This window comes from Lytechinus pictus, chromosome 2 (genome assembly GCF_037042905.1).
Source record: "Lytechinus pictus isolate F3 Inbred chromosome 2, Lp3.0, whole genome shotgun sequence".
In the NCBI taxonomy this organism is placed as follows: Eukaryota; Metazoa; Echinodermata; class Echinoidea; order Temnopleuroida; family Toxopneustidae; genus Lytechinus; species Lytechinus pictus.
In genome coordinates, this window is record NC_087246.1 from 13,670,358 (window position 1) to 13,697,342 (window position 26,985).

Sequence of the window (26,985 nt, forward strand, 5' to 3'; positions counted from 1 at the left end):
ACAATTTTATGTCCTCTACATTTCTTCTGCTTGGTCACTTCGCTCCCTCTCACATATTCCCCAAATCTCTTGTCTCTTGCATTTTTCTTCTCTGTCATTTCGCTCTCTCGCATATATTGCAAAATAATTTTCTGCTGTCGCTTCGCTCCCTTGCACATATCCCCAAAAAATTTTGCCCCCCCCCCGTATTTTTTTTTTCTGCAGACAGCCATGTCCCGTTCATACTCTCTCTCCAATACATTGAAATGATGGGGGGGGGCACTTTGGATATGAGAGTTACTGAACAATTGAAAATCAGTGAATTATTTGGCTTTTTTTCTTTTGTTTAGTTAATATTTTCTGTGTGAGTGAAACTTCCGAAGGATTATACCCGTTTCGTTACATAAAACATACAAGTATTTTGAGAAATACCAACAGAAAAAAAAACCCAGATTCTTCCTGACTGTTCAAATCCTTAAAAAAATTATGGTAATCTTCGCTTTCTCAGGCATTGATCACAGGCTCCCCCAACACCCGTCTCTCTTTCTCTATCACCCCCATTCTTAATTCATCTTTTTGTCTCTATCCAACAGCTCATTCATAACTATCGCCTTGTTCTATCTTGTTCTATTCTTCTGTCAGCTTGCTGTCATTCCTACTTTTCACAAACTTTTTTCTCTTCTGACATTCTAAGTCAGAATGAATATACTGTAAGACATCATTTTTGCAACACGTTCAAATTTAATGAATGCACTTTTGTTACATGCCCAGTGGTAAACTTTTTCATTGAGCTATTTTAAATAATCAGAATGCACATAGCGTAAATTATTTGTTGTAAAGTTTTGCGAGTCATGTTTGTCCAAACTTAAGAGCAAGTAATGTACACGGCGGGACTTCTGCTGTGTGGTTTCAGCCTCTTCTCCAAGTTTTTAATAGTCCATTATTGCTGTTATCTTCCACTTTACCCCTCTTGGACTTTCTGATATTGAGTAGGAGTGGTCCTCGAGAAATGAAGGTGCTGAAGACTTTGCAGTATCTGGGAGGTTGTTTGCTGAATCAAAACGTCTTTCTTTCGGGGAATTCCTTGGCTTGGATGAACTCTGTACGAGATGAATGAATTAAAAAAAAGAAACATATAAGAAATATTGAACAAAAACAGATAGAAGAATGAAAAGATAGCTTTAAATTTTTCAATTAAATATTCGATAATACATGAAGAATAATATTTATTTAGGAATCAAACCTTTTCCAGTGACTTGCAACAAAATAAATGTTTTTTTTTTTAATATTCATGATGATATATTAACCCTATCTAGCCCCGGGGGGGGGGGGGGGGGCTTAATAAGCTTAATAAGCCACCCCATCCACATTTTTCACGATAAGTCCACAATGAGAAACGAGGTACCACAATTTTTTTTTTCGTTCAATTCTCGCAGAGCTTTTAGACAAAATTCGAGACGCCCAGATACGCAGTTACGCAACATTTTATGAGTTCATGTTGGACCGAAAATTGCTCAAAAATATTATTTTGTATACATATTTAATCCAATGGAAATTCTATTTTCAGTCATAATTGACAAATGCATCATTATTCTTGCACTAATTGGTTGGAAATAATCAAATCTTACTTTTTATAATTGGAATAGTGCCACGAAGTGATCCCATTGAAAAAAAACTATAAAATACATAAGGCCCCAAAACAAAGAAATACGTATGGAATTATAGAACCAATAAAATACATAAAAGTAGAAATTTGATTTACCATTTCTTCAGGAGCACATTTGTTTAGAAATCATAGAATTTGGGGAATTATTTAGGGATTTATCTTTAACCCTAAATAGACTGGGCTATTTCGACGCCTAAGAAGACGGGGGGGGGGGGGCTGATTCAGCCCCCCTTATGATCTCGGCCGTTGATCTCGCAATCGCGACGAAAATTGGCACGCGCGTTACCCATGGCATTATCTACAATACCATAATATCAAAATCTGCTCAAAAATATTATTTTGTATACATATTTAATCCAATGGAAATTCTATTTTCAGTCATAATTGACAAAGGCATCATTATTCTTGCACTGATTGGTTGAAAATAATAAAATCTTTGCTTTTTATAATTGGAATAGTACCACGAAGTGATCTCATTGAAAAACAAGTGGAACGCCTCTGGCAGTCTCGCCTGCATTACGCAATTTAATATAGCAGCAGTGCTAACTTTGAAAACTACTATAAAATAATCATTCACAAAAACATCATTCATATAATGACATAATACCACGTTCATTGACCATAAATGACATTTGAACGGAGACTTAAGACTGTCAACTACACCCATGTCCACATTTCATTCACTCTATCCATAAACTTTCAAAGTTATGATGGCACTTCAACAATTACCCCAACATGGCCTAAGTTTATTGACCTTAACTGACCTTTGACTTGGTTTTGTGACCTGAAACTCACAGGGGATGTTCAGTGATGCTTGATTACTCTTATATCCCAAGTGTTATGAACTAGATCCATAAACTTTCATAGTTAGGATGGTAATTCAACAAATACCCCCAACACGGCCAAAGTTCATTGACCTTTAATGACCTTTGACCATGGTCATGTGACCTGAAACTCGTACAGGATGTTCAGTGATACTTGATTACTCTTATGTCCAAGTTTTATGAACTAGATCCATAAACTTTCAGAGCTAGGATGGTAATTTAACATATACCCCCAACACGGCCAAAGTTCATTGACCTTAACCCTAACTAGGCCGGGCTTTTTTGGCTGTTCTGTGGCCGGGGGGGGGGGGGTTGATTTAACCCCCCCCCTGAGATCTCGGCCGCCGATTGCGCGAGCGCCGCAAAAATTTGCATGCTGGTAGTGTACGATGTAATCTACAAGGCTGTATGGTAAAATTTTCCAAAATAATAAGATTTTATTTTATATGAATTAATTATGCTAATTTATGCATAAATCATACTTTTTGCTCTAATTCACTAAATAAAGCTCCTAGAATGCTAATTTTTGGTAAAAATATTCTATGTAGCATTCTTAACAATGGCAATTGAAAAAAACTTCAGTTTGGAAATCAATTTCCTATGTATTTTATTGTTTTATGAATTTCTTATGTATTTCTTTGTTTTTCAACCTTTTGTTTTTCTTTGTTTTTTTCACCAGATTTATTGCACAACCTTTTTGAAGCATAATTATGCTAAAATCAGTTGCTTTCAGCTGTTTAAAGTAAAAATAATCATATCTTTATGAATAAGATGAGAAAACTCAATTTGCATTGACTTTGTACACAAAATCATGTTTTAGAACAATTTTTGGTCTGACATGCACTTACAAAATGTTGCGTAATTTCGGAACCGCGTACCCGGGCGTCGTAAATTTGATCTCAAAAGATGCGCGAGACTTGAAAGTATAAACTCTGCGAGTGGCGCGGTCAAAAAAATTCGCGCGGCGGAATGATCGCCGAAAATGTTGAGGGGGGGGTTGATTCAACCCCCCCCCGGCCATTTTAGGGTTAAATGACCATTCACCATGGTCATGTGACCTGAAACTCGCACAGGATATTCAATGGTACTTGATTAACCTAATGTCCAAGTTTCATGAACTAAATCCATAAATTTTCAAAGTTATGATGGTAATTCAACAAATACCCCCAACTTGGCAAAAGTTCATTGACCCTAAATGACCTTTGACCTTGGTCATGTGACCTGAAACTCAGGCAGGATGTTCACTAATACTTGATTAACCTTATGTCCAAGTTTCATGGACTAGATCCATAAATTTTCAAAGTTATGATAGTAATTCAACAAATACCCCCAACTTGACCAAAGTTCATTGACCCTAAATGACCTTTGACCTTAGTCACGTGACCTGAAACTCGAGCAGGATGTTTACTAATACTTGATTAACCTTATTCCCAAGTTTCATGAACTAGGTCCATATACTTTCTAAGTTATGATGTCATTTCAAAAACTTAACCTTAGGTTAAGATTTGATGTTGACGCCGCCGCCGCCGCCGTCGGAAAAGCGGCGCCTATAGTCTCGCTCTGCTATGCAGGCGAGACAAAAACCAATAAAATACATAAGGCCCCAAAACTAAGAAATACGTATGGAATTATAGAACCAATACATAAGATTAGAAATTTGATTTACCATTTTTTTCAGGAGCACATTTGTTTAGAAATCATAGAATTTGGGGAATTATTTAGAGATTTACCTTTAAAGCAGAGAATTCTATATTTAGGCATAAATTAGCATTATTAATTTATTAAAAATAAATTTAAATTCTGTAAAATCAGCGATACACCCTTAGCTCCATGCTTGCAGATTACATTGATGGTGACGTGTGTATTGGTTTTCGTTGCGATCGACGGAGATCTGAAGAGGGGGACCAAAAAAGCCTCCCCCCCCCCCGGGCTATGCAATCTAAAAGTAGCCCAGGATTATTATGTAGGGTAAACCAAATTTTTAATATATTTGTTCATTTAGTAAGAGTTTACTGTAAATACACAGTAAAGGCCCAGGTCCATGGTTAGCCTCCCAAATAGGATAATTTTCATCTCTATTTGGCTACTGAAAATGGAATATTTAAAGCAATGTTCTATCAAACCAAAGGTAGATAATACAGAGAAAATATTTCTTTAGAACACATGTATGATATAGATCTACTCTACCTTCTGAAGACGAGGCAGGAAATCAAATATGGTTGGGACAGCATCCTGTCTAAGACGTGTCACTTGCCCAGTCCTGTCAAAGCTACCATCTTCAAAATGAGCAAAACGGAGTACAAAGCTCTTGGAAGAATTCAATGAAGCTCGCTTCATATTGACCATCCATACTGTGTTACAGTACCGGTTCAGTCCAACGGCTGAATGGGAATCTGCAGCAAATGTAAACACATGTCATAAAATCAATTACACATAATTAAGAAAATTTGACGTGTCCAAAGGACACAGATGCCCCTGCTTAACGCGATCAGAAATCCATTCATCAATATGATTGAACTTAATATCATACAGAAACCAATATGCATATATATATAATTAACAAACTCAGACCTTTGAACCGACTTGCATATATAATGAGATGTGACCTTTGACCTGCGGACTCCGAATTCGAACTTAGCCTGTATTTTGTGGTCATCTACCTACACACCAAAATTTTTTTTAAATCCATTAAATATTTTTCGAGTTATTGCGCGGAAACCCAAGTGGGGGGGGGGGGGGACGGACAGGGGCAACGCTTAATGCCCCCTCTGGGCTTCGTCTGTGGGGGCATAAAAACTCTAGGCCTACATGTACTCAGCAGGGGCCCGTTTCTCAACACTTGGACAAGTTAGTCATATAACTTTATCTACCAAACACAGAGTTAGTTCCAATCTTACCCAAAAGGATTAACTAGAATCCATTGATATCGTATACTATTGGTGGAAAGTACATGAAACGTAGCCTTAGTCACAAAATAGCATAATTTTCAAAAAGTAAAATTATGATAAAACCTAATAATAATAATAATAATCCGCTTTTATATAGTGCTTAATACATCGAATGAAAAGATAGCTTAAAATTTTTCAATTAAATATTTGATAATACATGAAGAATAATATTTATTTAGGAATCAAACCTTTTCCAGTGACTTGCAACAAAATAAATGTTTTTTTTTTTTTATATTCATGATGATATATTAACCCTATCTAGCCCCTGGGGGGGGGGGCTTAATAAGCCCCCCTATCCACATTTTTCACGATAAGTCCACAATGAGAAACGAGGTACCACAATTTTTTTTTCCGTTCAATTCTCGCAGAGCTTTTGAGACCAAATTCGAGACGCCCGGATACGCAGTTACCCAACATTTTATGAGTTTATGTTGGACCAAAAATTGCTAAAAAATATTATTTTGTATACATATTTAATCCAATGGAAATTCTGTTTTCAGTCATAATTGACAAATGCATCATTATTCTTGCACTGATTGGTTGAAAATAATCAAATCTTTGCTTTTTATAATTGGAATAGTACCACGAAGTGATCCCATTGAAAAAAACCAATAAAATACATAAGGCCCCAAAACTAAGAAATACGTATGGAATTATAAAACCAATAAAATACATAAGATTAGAAATTTGATTTACCATTTTTTTCAGGAGCACATTTGTTTAGAAATCATAGAATTTGGGGAATTATTTAGAGATTTACCTTTAAAGCAGAGAATTCTATATTTAGGCATAAATTAGCATTATTAATTTATTAAAAATAAATTTAAATTCTGTAAAATCAGCGATACACCCTTAGCTCCATGCTTGCAGATTACATTGATGGTGACGTGTGTATTGGTTTTCGTTGCGATCGACGGAGATCTGAAGAGGGGGACCAAAAAGCCTCCCCCCCCCCGGGCTATGCAATCTAAAAGTAGCCCAGGATTATTATGTAGGGTAAACCAAATTTTTAATATATTTGTTCATTTAGTAAGAGTTTACTGTAAATACACAGTAAAGGCCCAGGTCCATGGTTACCCTCCCAAATAGGATAATTTTCATCTCTATTTGGCTACTGAAAATGGAATATTTAAAAAAAAAGGAGGAATTACCTCCTTTTTTGTTGGAAAAGTATTGTAGGATATGATTTTAATTACTGAATATGTTAAAAAATAGCTCAAAGTTATATTCTCATGAAAAGTTGATTTTTTTTCTCGCTCGCTTCGCTCGCTCAGGACTTATATATATATATATATATAAAGCAGCCTTTTGGCACATGTTCTATACTCTTCACGCTACTGCCGCAAATAATCCTCTTCACAGTGGCGCGTACAGACCACCGTGACAAAAAAGGAATCTAAAGAGAGAAGAATTAAATAAATTTATTATCTGGATATCATGTCAAAATCTATCACAAAATTGGATTTTTGTATTAAAAAGGTAAAAAAGAATTGCTCGCTCGCTTCGCTCGCTCGCAACTTTTTTTAAAGATAAGTTCTGGCCTTCTCAAAATAGTCGCCTTACTACACCATTACGCCTATTCATACCATGATATGACCGGGAAATTTTTGGCTCTTGCCCTCCCCCCCCCCCCCCCCTGGCCACCGAACCCTGTTACGCCGCTGTAAAAATGCTGTGCATCATCAACATCATCATCTACCTACACACCCAAATTTTTTAAAAATCTGTTGAATATTTCATAAGATATCTTTAAGGAGCTGTGATCTTTGACCTGCATACTCCGAATTCGAACTTAGCCTGTATTGCAGGTATCATCTACCTACACACTCAAATTTGTTTAAATATGTAGAATATTTTTAAAGTAATCATGCGGAAACTAAATCGCATATTTAATGAGCCGTGACCTTTGACCTACCGACTACGAATTCGAACTTAACCTGTATTTTGGTGTCATCTACCTACACACTCAAATTCGTTTAAATATTTAGAATATTTCATAAGTAATCATGCGGAAACTAAATTGCATATTTAATGAGCCGTGACCTTTGACCTGCCGACTCCGAACTTAGCCTGTATTTGGTGTCATCTACCTACACACCATAATTTTTATAAATCTGTTGAATATTTCATAAGTCATCATGCGAAAACCAACTCGGATATTTCATGAGCTGTGACCTTGGACCTGCAGACTCCAAATTCAAAGTTAGCCTGTACTATGGTGTCATGTACCTACACACACATTTTTTTTTTAATCAATATATATAAATCGAAATATATTTCGATTTATTGCGCGGAAACCAAGTGGGGGGGGGGGGCGGGCGAATCAACGGACAGGGGCAACGCTTAATGCCCCCTCCGGACTTTGTCTGCGGGGGCATAATTACCAAGGAGCTGCATTTCTCAAAATAGTCGCCTTATTACACCATTACGCCTATTCATACCATGATATGACCGGGAAATTTTTGGCTCTTGCCCCCCCCCCCCCCTGGCCACCGAACCCTGTTACGCCGCTGTAAAAATGCTGTGCATCATCATCATCATCTACCTACACACCCAAATTTTTTAAAAATCTGTTGAATATTTCATAAGATATCTTTAAGGAGCTGTGATCTTTGACCTGCATACTCCGAATTCGAACTTAGCCTGTATTGGTATCATCTACCTACACACTCAAATTTGTTTAAATATGTAGAATATTTTTAAAGTAATCATGTGGAAACTAAATTGCATATTTAATGAGCCGTGACCTTTGACCTGCCGACTACGAATTCGAACTTAACCTGTATTTTGGTGTCATCTACCTACACACTCAAATTCGTTTAAATATGAAGAATATTTCATAAGTCATCATGTGGAAACCAACTCAAATTTCATGAGCTGTGACCTTGGACCTGCAGACTCCGAATTCAAAGTTAGCCTGTACTATGGTGTCACATACCTACACACCAAAATTTTTTTTAATCAATATATATAAATCAAATTATATTTCGATTTATTGCACGGAAACCAAGTGGGGGGGGGGGCGGGCGAATCAACGGACAGGGGCAACGCTTAATGCCCCCTCCAGGCTTTGTCTGCGGGGGCATAATTACCAAGGAGCTGCATTTCTCAAAATAGTCGCCTTATTACACCATTACGCCTATTCATACCATGATATGACCGGGAAATTTTTGGCTCTTGCCCCCCCCCCCCTGGCCACCGAACCCTGTTACGCCGCTGTAAAAATGCTGTGCATCATCATCATCATCTACCTACACACCCGAATTTTTTAAAAATCTGTTGCATATTTCATAAGATATCTTTAAGGAGCTGTGATCTTTGACCTGCATACTCCGAATTCGAACATAGCCTGTATTGGTATCATCTACCTACACACTCAAATTTGTTTAAATATGTAGAATATTTTTAAAGTAATCATGTGGAAACTAAATTGCATATTTAATGAGCCGTGACCTTTGACCTGCCGACTACGAATTCGAACTTAACCTGTATTTTGGTGTCATCTACCTACACACTCAAATTCGTTTAAATATGTAGAATATTTCATAAGTCATCATGTGGAAACCAACTCGGATATTTCATGAGCTGTGACCTTGGACCTGCAGACTCCGAATTCAAAGTTAGCCTGTACTATGGTGTCACATACCTACACACCAATTTTTTTTTAATCAATATATATAAATCGAAATATGTTTCGATTTATTGCGCGGAAACCAAGTGGGGGGGGCGGGCGAATCAACGGACAGGGGCAACGCTTAATGCCCCCTCCGGACTTTGTCTGCGGGGGCATAATTACCGAGGAGCTGCATTTGAAGCGAGCCTGAATCAAGGCTGTGAAATTTATTAGCGCCACCATCTGGCTTCCTTTTATTTGCGTAAAAAGAAGAGACACGCGAAGTCACTTTCTAGTCCAAACTCCAAAGTAATCAAATTTGCTTTTTTTTTAAATATGATTTTGATTTAATTAAAAATATACTATTGACTTTTTGTATTATGGCTACTCACCGCAAAGCGCCCCGGTGAGTAGCGAGGAGTTTCGGCAAATATTAATTCTGTATTGTAATGAAGCGATGTTTGCCAACTTCACAGAAATCCAGGGCCAAATGCAGTTCGGTGTACGAGGTTAGTACTATAGATCTATACATGTACTGTAGCAACTATATGTAGCCACTAACCTCGAACTAGTAATGAGTGGGGCCAGGGCTACCACAACTATACTAGTACAGCAGGCGATGGTTCATGTAAGCTCCACTACACTTCACTACTGCTAACCTCTGCTTCACCTATACTGATTAATGGCTGGCTATACGAACCATTGCCTGAGTTTTTTAGGCCTAGTCACTCAAGGGTTCATTACATGCCGCCGCGCACAGAAAAATCAAGCAATAGAAGTTGTGTGTTGTGGACACCAGAAGTGGGATCACAGCACGCGTGACCCACTAGTTAGAAATCCATTGCCAAACGTGGTTAATGGTGCGAGGTTAGTATACTAATACTAACCTCGCAATACGCGTGAGTCACTGAGTGGAGTAGCCTAACGTTAGAGTTTCATACGGCATGTACGGCCAGGCATCAATAACTTTTGTTGTCATCCAATTTCAATGAAATTTCCAGCATTTTGCTCGGAATGAATTTTACATTATTTATTAAGATCAAGGCCTAAATATCTTCAACCTGTATAATTCATAACCATTTTACTTTTTAGGTGTGCAGAAAAGACCAACCCCCCCCCCCCCCAATGGTCTGCTGACTACAGTACATAAACTTAAATACACGGGACTAGTATTGTTACACAGCTTTTTGCAAATGCAAGTTTGGTAACGACTAACGAATTCCCTTTTTTTTTTCAACGTAATTTTGAAGTCGAAAACATAGCTGAACTTACGAATGCAATGTCCGTCCACATCCTACCGATTAGAGCAGTTGTATGCAGCTCATGTAGGCATAATAACGTGAAATCTAAGCTAATAAGTTCACCAACATGCCAATCTGAGCTGTGAAAAAGTGTGATCGTCCCGGAGCGAAAACAGCTTGAGCAAGGTGCAGCCAATCAGCGACCTTCTTATGTCCCCTTCGAGACAGAGGAGACGAAATGATTTTATGTCAAAAAGACTCAAAACACAAAATCATTTCGTCGACGAAATTTTTTTGTCTTTTGACACAAAATCATTTCGTCGACGAAATTTTTTTGTGTTTTGACACAAAATCATTTCGTCGACGAAATTTTTTTGTGTTTTGACACAAAATCATTTCGTCAACGAAATTTTTTTGTGGTTTTGACACAAAATGATTTCGTCGACGGAATAGATTTTCGCATCGCAACGAAATAAATTTTGTGGACGCAATTACATTTAGTCTCGACGAAAATTGATTTTGTGTGACAAAAAATAATTTCGTATACGAAATAAAACTGCATCATGACGAAATGATTTTCATATGAACAAAAACACATTTTGTGTACGGAATGGCGTGAATTGGACGGAATTTACCATCGGACATTTGGTGCGCCATTTCGTTTGATAAAAATTAATTTCGTATGGCACGCCAAATAAACTTTGTGGACGCAATTACATTTCGTCTAGACGAAATTGATTTCGTGCATTTCGTCGAGACGAAATTGATTTTGTGTGACAAAAAATAAATTTTGTGTACGAAATAAAAAAGCGTCATGACGAAATGATTTTCGTCTGAATAAAAACACATTTTGTGTACGGAATGCCGTGATTTGGACGGAATTCACTGGCGGACACTTGGCGCCCCATACGGGCGCAGGGTGCGCTAGCGCAGAGGCGATGGTCGGATAGCGCTCTGCGGCCGCTTGTCACCAAAACTGCAGCTCATCGTAGCAGATCAATGCGACCGGAACGGCGTAACGGAAAATATGCGAAGCTTTGGAGCGGATATCTTTCTTCTTTTTTTTTCTCGATAAGAAGAAAATGCTACGCTTTGGAGCGGCTTTCTTTGTTCTTTTTCTCAATACAAAAATGCTATGCCTTGGAACGGAAATTTGAGTGTAAAAATGGGGGTCCCCTCCGCGGCACATACCCACTATGCAATTATATACTGAGTGCCCCCCCCCCCCCCGGATCATCCGCTCCCTTTATTTTTTCCCAAGATCCCGATACTGTGCACATCAATGTTGTGTCGCATTGAGTTAAAATTTACATTGTTACATTAATGGAATTCATATTAAAGGAAATAAAGAAACTCCTGAAATGCGTCTGTCACATGACAACAAACATTGACTCACAATACTTTAACCTGTCTCTGACGATCGTATATTTGCCGCGGCGTGAGCCCTTCATTCGTCAGTTGGTCGAAGATGCGATACATTCGATCTACAGTGAAAACTATATCTTGGTCTACTGTCGATGTAGTATAGGCGAGACCACTTATTGTAAAACTCAGTTTGTGTTTTACTGCCAGGGCATCTAGGTTGGTCTGTTCACGCTCCTCAAAATGCCTTTGATACAAAAATGGAATGTAGATGTGTAGGGTTAAACAAGGCAAACCAATAAGACGGTACAATACTTCGAGTAGTCCTTAATAACGACTAATGAGTTTTTCCCCACCCCTCACATAATTATATTCATATAGCCTACAGCCCTACACCATAATGCATACCCCTAATTTTTCCTCCCCTAAAAATAAATCTTGACAGGGAATATGTCTTCGTTGTACGCCGATCATTTTATCATTTCTAAAGATGCATAGGCCAACCATAATCTACCCTTGTGGGTGTTTCATAAAGCTTTTCGTAAGATACGAATGACTTTACGCACGACTGGTGACACCTTCTTGTGCTAAATGATGCATCCCTATGTCATTCATTTAGGACATAAGAACATGTTCCATTCGTTCGTAAAGTTGTGCGTAACTTTACGAGCAGCTTTATGAAACACCTACCATGGGGACTACCAACAGGTTGAATAGATGCTACTGAAATAGATAGCTGCTGCTAATGTCACTTATTGCAATTTGATTGAAATGCATAATGTGTTTTTGACCCGTTCTTTAAAGAATAATTTACCATCAGTATCTGGGATCCTAATAGTAAAATGAATACAAAATTTATACCAATAGATACTTTATCAAAAACCACGAAGAGAATGAATACAAACTGAAATATTCACTTACATGCATCGGACAGATGAAGGGGTGGGACTTGTCGGTGTAGGTATACATATGAGCCCTTTAAATGATAATAAAAAATGAATGATGAAATTAATTATCCTTTACAAATGAAGAGGAGATAATCACAGATATTATAGGGGTATTATACCTGCAACAAAAATCAATCCATTCGGCATAATAAGCAAATAACTGATAATGTAGCGTTATGAATTCTCACTCAATTACATTTTTTTCTCGCGAATTTCATTCGAATAATACTTTAAATTATACTTACTTCTTACCAAAAAAATCATTGAAGTTACCAATTGTGTTAACAATGTTTTTTCTTCGTTTGTGTTATGCCTTTTATAATTTTGGAAAGGTTTTTTTAAACAAAAATATGGCAACAGATACATGCAATAAGAAACATAATAAATACTCTCTTAAAATGTTGGGCAACATACTGTCCACACAACAATTGGTTGAAAAATGTATCCAACTCTGGGTAGTTTGAAACCAATACTGTGTAGTTTTCACCCAAAGCACACATTATTGGTTTAAAACTACCCAGAATTGGATAAAAGTTTAACCAATTGTTGCGTGGACACTATATGTTGCCCAACATTTTCAAGAGTATATCCATTTAGATTGTATCTTTCGCCCTTGAATTGTGTCTCCTCCTTCTCCTACTTCTTCATCGTCATTTCTTGTATGAGACCGTAACGATACTAATGGTGGATGTAGTAGTAGTAGTAGTAGTATAGTAGTAGTAGTAGAAGTATTATAGAAGTAGTAGTAGTATAGTCTTAGTAGTAGCAGTAGTACACTCTATAAAATATTTGGTAAAAATACTCCATGATGGTAATTATGTATCCAACCAACACTGGGCATTTGTATTTATCCAGTGTGATGAAAATTTTGCACATTCTAAAGTAATTGCTGCTTATTTTTAAAACTTACTGGACAATATGCTTCCCACATTGGGTAAAATACTGCGCCAAATTGGTTGGACATATAATTAACCTCGTGCTGGATAAAATTTTACCCAATATTTTGTACAGTGTAGTAGTAGTAGTAGTAGCACTACAAGTAGTAGTAGCACTACAAGTAGTAGTAGTAGTAGTAGTAGTCGTAGTAGAAGAAGTGGTAGCAGTAGTAGAAGCAGTAATAGTAGTAGTAGTAGTAGTAGTAGTAGTAGTAGTAGTAGTAGTAGTAGTAGTAGTAGTAGTAGGAGTAGTAGTAATAGTAGTAGCAGCAGCATTAGTAGTAGTAGTAGCAGCAGCAGTAGTACAAACATTAGTAGTAGTAGTAGTAGTAGTAGTAGCAGCAGCAGCAGTAGTAGTATAGTAGTAGTAGTAATAGTAGTAGTAGTAATGGTAGATTAAGAAGTAGCAGAAGTAGAAGCAGAAGTAGCAGTAGTAGTGTGTGTGTTGCTAAACTTCGAGTCTCGAGTTTCTAAAATTACATTGGAATTAGTCATTGAAGACCCACACTTTTAATTGCTTTTCAGTCACTCTTATGTTAAAATTTCGAGTCTCGTCTTTCTCATCCGATACAAGTTCTGATACCATGTTTATACTAGTAGATAGGCCTTGACATTCTATTTACAAATCAATCAAATTGATTGCTCCTACTATTAGTATCAAAGGAAAACGGTTTTAAACTCGAATTTTGTATTTAAAAAAATGTAGTCTCGTCTTTCTCGTCCGATTTGTAATTCTTTATTTATAGTAGTAAATAGACCTTGACACTCTACCACTCAATCAAAATTATTACTCCTACTACTGACAGAAAGTTGTATTCAACGATTTTCGTTTATGTCATTATAGAGCTTTTTTTTAATGTATTAATAATGTTTTAGCTGCAAGTTCTATATCAGTCGCGAGAGGCAAGTTTTTCTCCAGCTTTTAACTGCATGTCCTTTTATAATCGTCCAATCAAAAAGTATTTTATTAGATGATTCTAGCGCCATCAGAGTACAAGTGTTTTTACGTATATGACAGACAGGTTTCCCAAATTCGTGAGATAAGTGCGCCTTTAAAGCAATTAAAAGCGAAGGTCTTTAATGACTAATTCCATTGTAATTTGGGAAACTCGAGACTCGAAGCTCGAAACTCTAGACTGGAGACTCAAGACTCGAAGTTTAGCAACACGCGCAGTAGGAGTAGAAGCAGTAGTAGTAGTAGTAGTAGTAGTAGTAGTAGTAGTAGTAGTAGAAGTAGTAGTAGTAGTAGTAGTAGTAGTAGTGGTGGTGGTGGTAGCAGCAGCAGCAGCAGGAGTAGTAGATGAAGTAGTAGTAGTAGTAATAGTAGTAGTAGATGAAGTAGTAGTAGTAGTAGTAGTAGTAGTAGTAGTAGTAGTAGTAGTGGTAGTAGTAGTAGTAGTAGTAGTAGTAGTAGTAGTAGTAGTAGTAGCAGTAGTAGTAGTAGTAGTAGTATCAGCAAGAAGTTATCAATAGTAATATTATAAGTAGTAGTAGTTGTTATTGTTGATGATGATGGTACTTTCATTATGATTATGAATATTGTTAGGATTATCGTCACCATCATCACGAGTGCTGCTTTCACAATAACAATTATTGTCTTTAAATCAGCTTGCGTAATTTGATAAATATATTCATTTTTTACAATACGTATAGGCTTATACTTTATCATGTCAAATGAAACTGTTAGGGAATGGGAGTTCTTTTATTACGTCATTAATAAAACAATTTTTACCTTGGTACCATCCGACTGTAACACATAATTCCACAGCTGGTATGCATCTATAAGCTGTATGGTGTGATAATCAAAAATCATAAAAGAAAAACAAAATAAATGACAGTAAAATCATCGGTAATATGGAGATTATTCTACCATCTACAGTGCTGATAATAACCATTTCAAATAACGACTGAAATGGATATTCCCTATTTTATTTCAATTACAAGAAAAGAAATCGAATAATGACGAGTTGAACAATGACATTCAAGATTAATCTGACAAATTTTAAAGTCGGCCAATTCTAAACAAAATACGGAGGAATGAGTTTACGTTTGCAAGTCTTGATGTGTCTTTTAAACATGAAAATACATGTACAAAATAACAGTAATCATACTTATTCATGAAATGATTGTAAAAATCATGACGCTAAGGACAGCAATGCGTGTCTCATTAAAATAAGTAGCTCTTACTGACAAGAATGCCAGCAATTGTCATGTCAATCATCAGTGACTCTCACTCACTTGACAAGATATATGATATGATGATTACGAAGCCATGTCACGCGAAAAATTTAATGATCTTTTTCCTATCACGTTTTAATACAATATCATACGTTCTTACCATTGTTAGAATCCAGATAGCAATGCCCAGCAACACATGTTTCATTCATAGACAGGTAAGAAGCTGAATCTGCACAAATGATATCAAAGTTGGCAAGCATATTATATTGATATAAATAGTGAAATTAGTTCGAAGAAAATGTGATTGTATGATGCTTAAGTTACGGGCGACTTTTTGATTTTTTAGGGGTATGATAGAATTACATGACTCACGCCTCTCTTGTGAATCGTATAGTTCTTTCTTTTTTACCATTTGCATATTGGTGATAAATTATAAAAGAAAGAAGAAGGAGCAGCTGTAGCAGCAGCAATAGCAGTTACAGAAGTAGAAGTAGTAGTAGTAGTAGTAGTAGTAGTAGTAGTAGTATAGTAGTAGTAGTAGAAGTAGTAGTAGTAGTATTAGTAGTAGTAGTAGTAGTAGTAGTAGTAGTAGTAGAAGTAGTAGTAGTAGTAGTAGTAGTAGTAGTAGTAGCAGTAGCAGTAGAAGTAGAAGTAGCTGTTGTAGTAGTAGTAGTATAGTAGTAGTAGTAGTAGTAGTAGTAGTAGTAGTAGTAGTAGTAGAAGTAGTAGTAGTAGTAGTAGTAGTAGTAGTAGTAGTAGAAGTAGTAGTAGAAGTAGTAGTAGAAGTAGTAGTAGTAGTAGTAGTAGTAGTAGTAGTAGTAGTAGTAGTAGTAGTAGAAGTAGTAGTAGTAGAAGTAGTAGTAGTAGTAGTAGTAGTAGTAGTAGTAGTAGTAGTAGTAGTAGTAGTAGTAGAAGTAGTAGTAGTAGAAGTAGTAGTAGTAGTATAGTAGGAGTAGTAGTAGTAGTAGTAGTAGTAGTAGTAGTAGTAGTAGTAGTAGTAGAAGTAGTAGTAGTAGAAGTAGTAGTAGTAGTAGTAGTATAGTAGGAGTAGTAGTAGTAGTAGTAGTAGTAGTAGTAGTAGTAGTAGTAGTAGTAGTAGTAGTAGTAGTACTAGTAGTAGTAGAAGTAGTAGTAGTAGAAGTAGTAGTAGTAGTATAGTAGGAGTAGTAGTAGTAGTAGTAGGTTGAAGGCTATTTAAAATTCCTTTATCCCACTCACCATTTATAACAGTTGTATTACACTGGTCACAGCTTAATTGGCAGACAGGCAAAACCTCTCCTGGGTATGATTCACAAGCATCCTGGTTGGCCCATGATTGGCACCGAGGATTGACATCTCTACAGTCTGAAAATAAAGCAATGCCCAATAATGAAATACATGCATGACCATTCAGAAGAACAAACAATAAATGAAGAAAAAAATGGAAATTACAGCTTTCAAATACGACATTGCTATCATTTTGAATTATCATAACTCTTATTTTTATTGTCATTGTTGTCGTTCTTATCATCACTATCGTGATTACCATTATTATCATTATTATCAACAGCAATCACATCAGTTTGCCATACATATATATATATATATATATGTACGTATATATATATAATCATAATTATAAATATGATAATATAATTATCAATGAAGAGATACACTTCCCCTCTTTCATTTGACGGTCATCCCAGCGTTCATAACGCACGCATGACTGAGTGTTCTGGCTTTTACTACTATGTATTCTAACAACACAGTTCATAAGTTTGATATCAATATTTTCCTCTTTCATGTGAGACCTCGAGCATAAAATATGATTGACGCATTGTCGCGAAAAAGTTGCATGAAAACATGCTTGATTTCTACCTATTGGACGGATCATTGAAAAACGAGCATTTCCAACAGGCATGACAGGCGGCAGACAACGGGCTACTGCTGAGTGATATGTTTGAATTCTTTTTGTAAAAAAAAACACTTGTTAAAAAAATGTTTGAAATGATGAGACGAGACAGGAGCGGTGAAAATTTAGATAGGGGTGGGGTGACTTACTTAAAGAAAAATAAGAAAATTGTTTTCTCCCGTCAATTGGAAAAAGTGACTTACCCCCTTTCCTGCTACGCCCCGCCCCCTTCAAACATATTCTGCCGCCCCTGTGAAAAGTAGCGACGAATGAAATGACTGGGAGAAGTTTGAGATAAAACCTATCAAAATTATTAGCATTGCAACATTGTTTTCTGATAGCCATAGACTCCAGTTCGTTACAATAAAAGACTTTCCTTCCCCAGCCCGAACAGCATTCATCATTAGCCTATTGTTTGCTGCTTTTTGGGGAAAACGAAGTGCTTGTTTTTCAACTATCCGTCAAATAGGTAGAAATCAAGCATGTTTTCATGCAACTTTTTTCGACCATGCGTCATTCATAATATTTTACGCATAAGGTCTCATATGGAAGAGGAAAAGATGGATATTCAAGTTATAAAAATATGTTTCCCGAATAGATAGAAGTATATATATATATATATACATGTATAACAGAATAGTTAATTCATCACCCAAAATGATTACGTTCCTGCTGTATTGGTCAAACGTAGATGTATTGTCGTTTGGCTTGTCGATCACCGAGCATTGTTTTTTAATGAAGAAAATGCATTAAAATTAATTTTGCTTGTGTCTCATTTGAAAAGCTATGTGTTGCAATTACTTGATATTTACCTGAGCATCTAACACCAGCTTCATGGGACGAGGAGCATTTTGTTTGGGGGTCAGAATTAGTCCTCAAGCATTCTAAGATGTCAGTTTCTGTCCCATTACATCGTAAAATATCCGAGTGAATCTTTCCTAAACTCGGTCCAAACTCGGACTGCGATGTGGTACCAAGGGCTCCACTGAAGTTCAAACTTCGACATACAACGAGGGCATCATTGAAATTAAAGTTCTTATCACAAATAGTACCCCAAGTTCCATTGATGAGAATCTCAACTCTGCCTTCTAATTCTGATAATCCATTCCTGAGCCTAACATCTTCAAAATAAATATTAGCGATAAAGACAATAGAAATCTTGTAATATCACATCATATTTAAAATAAATTATAATCGATTCACTAGCCTATGATATTGCACAGGAGTTGTATATAGATAACACAAACCTGGGAATATCATTTAAAATAGACCTTTAACTAGCATAATATCTTACAATGTTTACGATAAAGACAAGAGATACAATACCATAGACATTATCGAGCATTTATAATACATGCAATACATTCAAAAGCCTAACATCGGAAAGAAATTTGTTATAAACAAAATAAAACATAGCAATACATAACAACATTATCATAAGTTTTTATACATTCACTGGCCTACACATCAATGTTTGGCATAAACATTCGAACATTGCAGTACCATAGACTATTTGTTACAACTCACTTTTTGGTGTGCAGACAGACATTTTAAGATGCTGCAGGGGATAGTTTGAATTAGATCTTTCAGAGATTAAGGATATCGTAGATTTTTAAATCTCGTGAACTTTATTACAAAAAATATACATAGACGCTCGATTATTTAGTGTTTGATACTTGATAAGTAGCTAAGCACAATGATCAACTGCTCAAAAATAAGGTTCAATTATTATTAAACTTACTTGTTTCTCTGCCGGATATTATTCTGGTAAGGATATAAACAGCTACCATTAGGTTGAATCCAGTTAGAAAATGGGCCATGTTTCCTATATTTTCTCCTAACTCTTAAGTCAATGTAGTTTGGTGAATTACCAAACATCATGAGTATCAACAAACAGGGTGCGGCATAAATAGGTCGAGCAGCATTAAGTTTTTGCCCTTTGCCGGACAGTATCTGATGCCATTTTAGCTGAATTGTTTCGAACCAACATCATTCAAAACAAATCGTTCTTGCTGGTAGTGCATATTTCTCAGGATTCCGGTTAAAGACTACTTATCTATTTATTAGATTACATGCATCCCGGTGAATCAGCGAGAAGCGATTGGGTTTTTAAGATTTTATTAAAAACAACATTATGTCGGCCTACTAGACAAGCAAATAGCAAATAGGGTACATTTTATAAAACGTTGGTACTTGAAAATTTAATTTAACTGAAAGAAAATTATTATTAAATAGATTATGAATACAAAGTGCAACACGTAATGCTTATTTCATTATGGCTATCAAAATCTTTTTACATATTCTTTGAATCTGCCTTTATACATTACATGCAAAAAAAGGTATTTTTTGTCCTACGGTAAAAAGATATTTTAAGAATTTCTCCATATGCACGACCTTACAAAATGTGAATTAAGTTAAGGAAGTTAAATTAAGTAGATTATGTATGCCAAGTATTATTTACTGAAACTCATTATTTGCTTAATTGAACTCGTCATAAGCTGATTAAGTTTAATTAAATATGATAAATCCCTTTCTTCATATGTGCTCACCCATGCGCAAAAACCTGATTGTATTGCATAAAATTTAAAATATATATACTTTTCCTGCTCAAACATCAATGGAAGTCACAATTTTATGCCGGTTTTTCGTTTGCAACGTTTGAAAGTAAAATTTAATGTGTTTCGCCACAATGCGCTCATCCAACTGAAACCTGTGAAATGTGCTCTTGAAAAAAAATCTTATGTAAAACCAGCCCCCTTTGAAATGCTGAACAGATTTTTTTTCTTCTTTGTCTTGTGCTCGCTGAACCATGAAAATGTCAATTCACGTGATAGAATCTGTTTGAAAGGTATATCTACGGAAACATACACACACCCTCACACACACACAAATGCATGCACGCATGCGCCATGGCAATGAAGGTTGAAAGATCGAGTCTTATGATGAAAAATAATAAATAATGATACTGGAAACATGTCAGCAAATTAAAAAAAACATTATTAACAATTAGTCATTAAATGCAACCAGTTATCCTTGGTTTTGGTTGGTTTATACGCCACTTCGTTTAAAATACATTCATTGCTTGTTGTAGGTTTTTGCTTTATTTCTCTTTATTCTGCATTCCAACAATACACTGCAATAATTACATGGTATATACAGGGTGTTTCTAAAGAAAAAAGGCAACCGAAGTTCAAAAGTCTGCCATAAAAAGAATACGTAATTTATTCTATTCATTTCTATTTTAGATAACTTAGTAACTAATCAACTTTAATTTGGCACCTTTCTTGTGTCACAATTGTAACGGGTCACAGACATGACAGAGTTATGATCATTTGAATGCGAAGGGTACAAAAATTACTTTTTCCAAGTTTTGGTGGTTTTAATGTACATGCACGAAACCCACTGTGTTCGAAAGGTTTCGGTTTCATCAAAGTTTTTCCCTTCAAATTTCATTAAATTGTATCTGGTGTCTAGTTGGAATCTTGGTTGAGCACAACTTGGTGATTTGCAGCAGGCCGATGCTTGGCATGAGATACATGTTCTTCGTCACTATCCCGCAGTGGTTTCAAGTGCAATGCAAAACATGCAGCGTCGACAGAGGAGGTACTGTGAAAACGTTGAAGGTGTTGGTGTAAAAGATAGGTCAACAGAGATTGAAGTTGGATGTCAATATGTAAATGCCAGTCACTCACAAAAAAAATTAACACAAGGGATAGCATTTCACTGGAATTTAAAGGGGAAACTATGATGAAACCCAAACCATACAACAAAGCTTGCTGCGTGCTTGTACATAAAAAAAATCAAACTTGGAAAGAGTAGGTTTTGTACCCTTCGCCTCTGAAGGACCTTAACTTTATTTAAAATAAAAATCATAAGAAAAGAACATGTATTTTTGAAATGGCTGACCTCTGAACTTCGGTTACTTTTTTTAGAAACACCCTGTATTAATAATTGATTAATATATAATGTATACATTAATGTCAACATATATTTACGTCGCCTTACAAGCTCACAATTATGAAATGTGTAGATTCTAAAATAACACTAACAAATAAAACACATTTCCACTTAAATGTCTAAATAATACACATTTAAAAGTTATATACAGTACGTTCGGGGTAAAACAGCTTTATCTAACACATTTCATCGTATTCAGGTACGGAAGCTTTCAAGTGCCATCTAGTTGTCAAGAAAGCGATATGTTTTAATATGACATGTCGTCTTAATAAACTTATCACGTCAACATGACCGGATATATGATCTTGTCATGTCGTATCATTGCGACATACGGATAAACGTTGCCAAATCTTGCCTAATTTACTTTTCGTGGTCGCGAGAAATGCAAATTGACAAGAAGGCATTCGTAACTGTGTGACTTCTTAACAATAAAGATTTGTATTTACGCGACAATGGTGGGACATTCACCTGACCCTATAGTTTCAAAGGTCTTCAAATCTTAAGAGTCGTTATGGATTTTCGAATTGCTTCGATATCGACAATTTTTATGCACGAGTTTCCCTGGTAATACTATTATTTCTTGAGCGTCTATGTATTCTTTTAAAATCTACATTCCTTGAAACAGAATTAAGAGCCGACGTGTTCCTTTTATTTCTTCGTCTTCTGACATGAAAATTCAAGAACGTATAGATGATCGGGTTAATTGAAGAGTTAATAGGTAATATGAATATAACGACCCAGGCGTATAATGACGACGGTAGGACCACCAGACCTGTCTGTGTAAGAATACCCATAATAACAATCGGCATCCAGCAGGCAAAATTAGTTCCTACGATGAACGCCATTTTCCTGGCGACTTTGATTTCCCTCCATCTCATTTCCGAGTTTCCGACAGATCGAGTTGATCTTTTAACTTCGACGAACATCGAGATGTAGCAGATTAAGATGAACAAGAATAATATTGCGTTCACACCGATGAAGATAATAACTGAGTATATCCAAGATGGTCGGATGTCACTGCTGATTGCCTCGTAGACGACTATGAATTCCTCCGACCAAGGTAATTCTCTCTGGAAACGTAATATACCGGTTTCTCCTGAATCAACATGAAGTGGTAACCCAAGACAAACATCTGAAAGGCCATAGATGCCGGACAGATCTGAATAAAGTACATACGGCAGGACACCAACTACAAGGACAGATAACCATGCAACGACCAGAAACATACCAGTTATTTTTACATTCAAGTGGTATTTCCCAAATGGAAACATGATACATATAAGCCTGTCAAGGGTAATGAGGGCTAATGTTAGAACGGATAGTTCACTTGATAGGAAAGCCAGAACACTGGCCACCTTACATACAATAGATTGTCGCCACCAAGGAGCAATTAGAAAGAAGATATCGCCAAAATGTACATCTGCTAATGTTATGAAGATCATGTAGACTCCCATCAGACAATCGGCAACAGCTAAATTAATAATCAGAAGAATTTGTACACTTAATTTCTCGTGCTGGTGAAATCTTAGAGCGAGCACCGCGATGTTTCCAACCAGAGCAGTTAGACCTATTATCCAGCCAAAGATCCCTAGTACGGCGCTTGGGTAAAGTCTGCCACATGTTTCCAGTGGGCTCCTAGCAGAGGTCCGAGCACAGGTAACATTCTCTTGGTCATTTAGAAGGCAACAAAGCCTGTTGTCAGACGCCGAACTGTATGAAGTTGAAACAGATTACATGGCAATTATATTAATCTACGCGTGAAAATAAACATCGTACAACACGAAAAAAAAGATATGCATATTTCATTCAGAACCCAGTAGATAGGTACACATGTGATGTTGTTTGTTGCTTCCATAAAGATCAAGGATATTTCTTTTCTAGAAGCTTAAATCCTTCTCATTACAGCAAATACATGAAATACTAGTAAGAAGTTTATCGCCGGTAATTTAATTTGACATGATTAAGTTGATAGTGGGTAACATTATTTTTATTTTTTTTTGTATTTGTCATACTAAAATTCTAATAATTTTCCTCAAACAAATATTTGAAATGAAAAAGAAACTGGAATAATCCTCTTTCAGTAGATTCTATAGTTACCGCACACAGTTCCTATTATCACATCGTTAATGTGGAAATTATATACATACACTGTCGTGAGAGAAGAAAGATTGCTTATGACATCTGGTTCTAAAGATGGTAGGTATACTTCAACAAAAAATCTGAAATTGAAAAAAAGTAAATACATTAACCAGTTGATATCAGGTTAGATACTTCAAATAAGTTGTTTTAAATATAGAATATAAGAATTGGCAGTGTAAATCAACATTGAAATCAAAAGAGGGGTCGAGGTTAATACATGTAGTGCATATAAGTTCAGATTATAAAAATTCGCTTACCGAACGCTATAGAATTTCGAAGAAGATACGACATACGATACAAAGTTGTAATGTACGCACTATGCTACTCTTCATTCTGTTTCTTTTTAAATTTCTCCCTTGTGACCAGAGTCATGTATATATATATATATATATATATATATATATATATATATATATAATCACAGATATAGAAATAAAATCGTAGATTTTAAAAGGAGTATAGCTCTAAAAAATGAAAGGTAAAGTCACACTCTTCGTCAGTGCCCATGATGTGACCAAAAAAGAGAATTCAAAATCCGTTTTGGCAACGCGTCTTTAGATGCGTCTTTTCCAGTGCCCTTCCTCCATCTTCAGCGCGTTGATTTCTTTGAAAGGTGAGTTTCACAATCCGTATGCCCACGAACAGACGTATTTTTCACGTCTGTTTCAGTAACGGATTTTGAATTCTCTTTTTGTTTGTCACATCATGGGCACTGACGCAGAGTGTGACTTTACCTTTCATTTTAAGAGCTATGCTCCTTTTAAAATGTACGATTTTATTCATACGGCATTTTCTAAACTATTTGTGATTATTCTATTCCATATGCCGAAGCAGACTATTTATATACATATACATGTATATATATATATATATATATATATATATATATATATATATATATACATATATATACATAGGCGAAAAAATGACAAGACGATTTGACGTTGCTGTAGACCACAATTTAATCCGAGCTTTCGGCCTTAGGCCTACTTCATGGGTTCTGGGTCTTTGGGGTCTTTCGGGCTGACTCGAAGGTGTGCAGTGTCGTATGTTCGGTTTCTGAACACGACACCGCACACCTCCGAGTCAGCCCGAAAGACCCCAAAGACCCAGAACCCATGAAGAAGGCCTAAGGCCGAAAGCTCGGATTAAATTGTGGTCTACAGCAACGTCAAATCGTCTTGTCATTTTTTCGCCTAAGTATTTGGTACAAGACACAGTAGTCATGTTAAAGAGTGGATGCCTGTTTACATTTACATATATATATATATATATATATATATATATATATATATATATGTATATTGCATTGTGGACCCTATTCCCTTCTTTCTTCGGGGTGCAAAGACGTCTTGTTCAATTGATTTAGAGTCGTTTTCATTCGTGTGATTAGGACATACTTACAAATATATAATGTTCCTTAATTTGGCGAATACTCCCTCGTCGATATGTAGTATGGGGTTGTAGCTCAGATCCCTATAAAAGGAGAAGGAATAAAAAGTACTTTTTGGAACTTCATAAAACTAATCCGATCATTGGGCAATTTCATAAAGCTGTTCCTAAGTTACAACCGGGTCATGTTCCCTGCATGGTGCTATACAGTGCGTCCCACAAAAAACGAAACCGAGATTTATCGATGATTTATCATAACTTAATCACAAATACAATAGACAAATGACCTACCATTGCAAAGCTTAGAATCTCCTCTTTCATCTGAAATTACTAAGATTATTTCTTATTCACGCATGAGTGAGCAAAAATATTTTGAAGAGGGGATACCAAAAAGTCATTTGGCGGGCTGTATCTGGTTTTCAAAAAGAAAACCACATTTTTAAGAAGTTCAATATCTGCTCTTTAATTTGATACCTCAATTACAGAAAATGGTCAAGAAATAACAAAGTTCTGGTTATTTGAAATAAGGCTTGAATTTCAATAATTTCATAAAATTAAGAGGTTCTACAGGCTAGGGTTCAAACTTACTTGACACTCCGTTTTGTTGACGATCAGCCACGCATTAAGTCTTTTGTTACCGTGCGATAGCTTCTGTGGGAAACCGGTGAAAACACGTTTATTTAATTAAATTATGGAAATACAAGCATTGTTTCGAGGGAACATAACTTTTTTACTTCTTGACCATTTTTTGAGATTAAGGTATCAAATAAAAGAGAAGATATTGAACTTTTAAGGCATGTGATTTTCTTTTTGAAAGTCAGATACCCCCTGCCAAATGAGTTTTTGGTGTCCTTTCTTCAAATTGTTTGTGCTCACTCATGCGTAAATGGGGAATAATCTATTAAAGTAATACCAGATGAAAGAGGAGATTCTAAGCTTTACATTGGTAGGTCATTTGTCTATTTTATTTATGATTAAGTTATGATAAATCATCGCTAAATCTCGGTTTCGTTTTTTCTGGGACGCACTGTATAAGAGCATCCATTATTTCATGACAGGAATGAAAAGAAAAATGGATTCACAAGTGGGCACTTCGTCTACCATCAGCATCATCAGTGTCGTAATGTTTTACAAGTACTTTCACTTGTTTTCCCCTAAAAGATATGAGGTGATCATCGACAAGCCAGTACAAATATCCATCGCTGGCGTTCAATTTTAATTAAATGCCAAAATTATAAATGTTAGATTATGCAAAATTTAATGTCAAATAGGAAGTGGCCTAACACTATTGATTTATGAAAAGCGATAAAAAGTGATTTATGAAGAGGTTGAAAAATAAACCGATTTCAGTGAACATGCTGATATATTACCGCGATTACTTCCACCAAGAATTGGTAGGTTAAAATGTATCAAACTTCTTTTATTTTATTTCATCCCATTCAGCTGAAAGATCTGCAATACATGTATGTTTACAAGGTGCATTTGTTCAATGAGATACCTAATGCCAACATGGCAGGGCGGTATGCCCCCAAATTTTACATTATTAAAATAGGGGTGTTATTTCCTACACTCCAAAATCGAACCAAGCATGTCGAATTTCCTATTCTGATGCGAGTCGAAATCGCAATTTCACTGTATACTGATTTCACTGATTTCATACGTATCTGATGTGAATCAACTTTACCATTACCACAAATTCGTTAGGACGTATGAACAGCTTTCTGAAACACCAGATGACCTTAAGGTGATTGCATATATTGCTTGTACGTCTAAGATCCTACGATTATAACTATTAATAGGATAATGTCAATATGTATCTATACTTGAAGGGTAACATTGAGAAATCTGATACGAGTATTGGCTTGCTTAATAATCAACACTAGCGTACCTAAGGGGGGGCAGGGGGCAGACTG

The 26,985-nt window shown here is 36.0% G+C and overlaps 2 protein-coding genes and 1 long non-coding RNA gene across 4 annotated transcripts; all 3 read right to left on the minus strand.

Moving 5' to 3' along the window:
- Nucleotides 1-700: 700 nt before the first annotated feature.
- Nucleotides 701-10,388, minus strand: LOC135156789 (uncharacterized). Of its 2 annotated transcripts, none has more exons than XR_010295818.1 (3): nucleotides 10,303-10,388; nucleotides 4,657-4,862; nucleotides 701-1,079 (listed from the first exon to the last, which is right to left on the minus strand). It is a non-coding gene; the product is annotated as an uncharacterized LOC135156789 (long non-coding RNA). The 2 variants fall into 2 exon arrangements; XR_010295820.1 differs by lacking the exon at nucleotides 10,303-10,388 and adding an exon at nucleotides 9,593-9,610.
- Nucleotides 10,389-11,663: 1,275 nt separating this feature from the next.
- Nucleotides 11,664-19,429, minus strand: LOC129284286 (scavenger receptor cysteine-rich type 1 protein M130-like). The gene is made up of 7 exons (XM_054919711.2): nucleotides 19,326-19,429; nucleotides 18,397-18,705; nucleotides 16,912-17,037; nucleotides 15,854-15,922; nucleotides 15,248-15,301; nucleotides 12,555-12,609; nucleotides 11,664-11,880 (listed from the first exon to the last, which is right to left on the minus strand). Exons 1-7 carry the CDS (start codon nucleotides 19,402-19,404, stop codon nucleotides 11,664-11,666), a joined length of 909 nt encoding a protein of 302 aa, XP_054775686.2. The 5' UTR covers nucleotides 19,405-19,429.
- Nucleotides 19,430-22,086: 2,657 nt separating this feature from the next.
- LOC129284285 (G-protein coupled receptor GRL101-like) lies at nucleotides 22,087-26,117 on the minus strand. The gene is made up of 4 exons (XM_064106289.1): nucleotides 26,101-26,117; nucleotides 25,085-25,156; nucleotides 23,689-23,760; nucleotides 22,087-23,251 (listed from the first exon to the last, which is right to left on the minus strand). The coding sequence occupies exons 1-4, from the start codon at nucleotides 26,115-26,117 to the stop codon at nucleotides 22,087-22,089; spliced, it is 1,326 nt and encodes a 441-aa protein (XP_063962359.1).
- Between the last annotated feature and the right edge of the window lie 868 nt (nucleotides 26,118-26,985).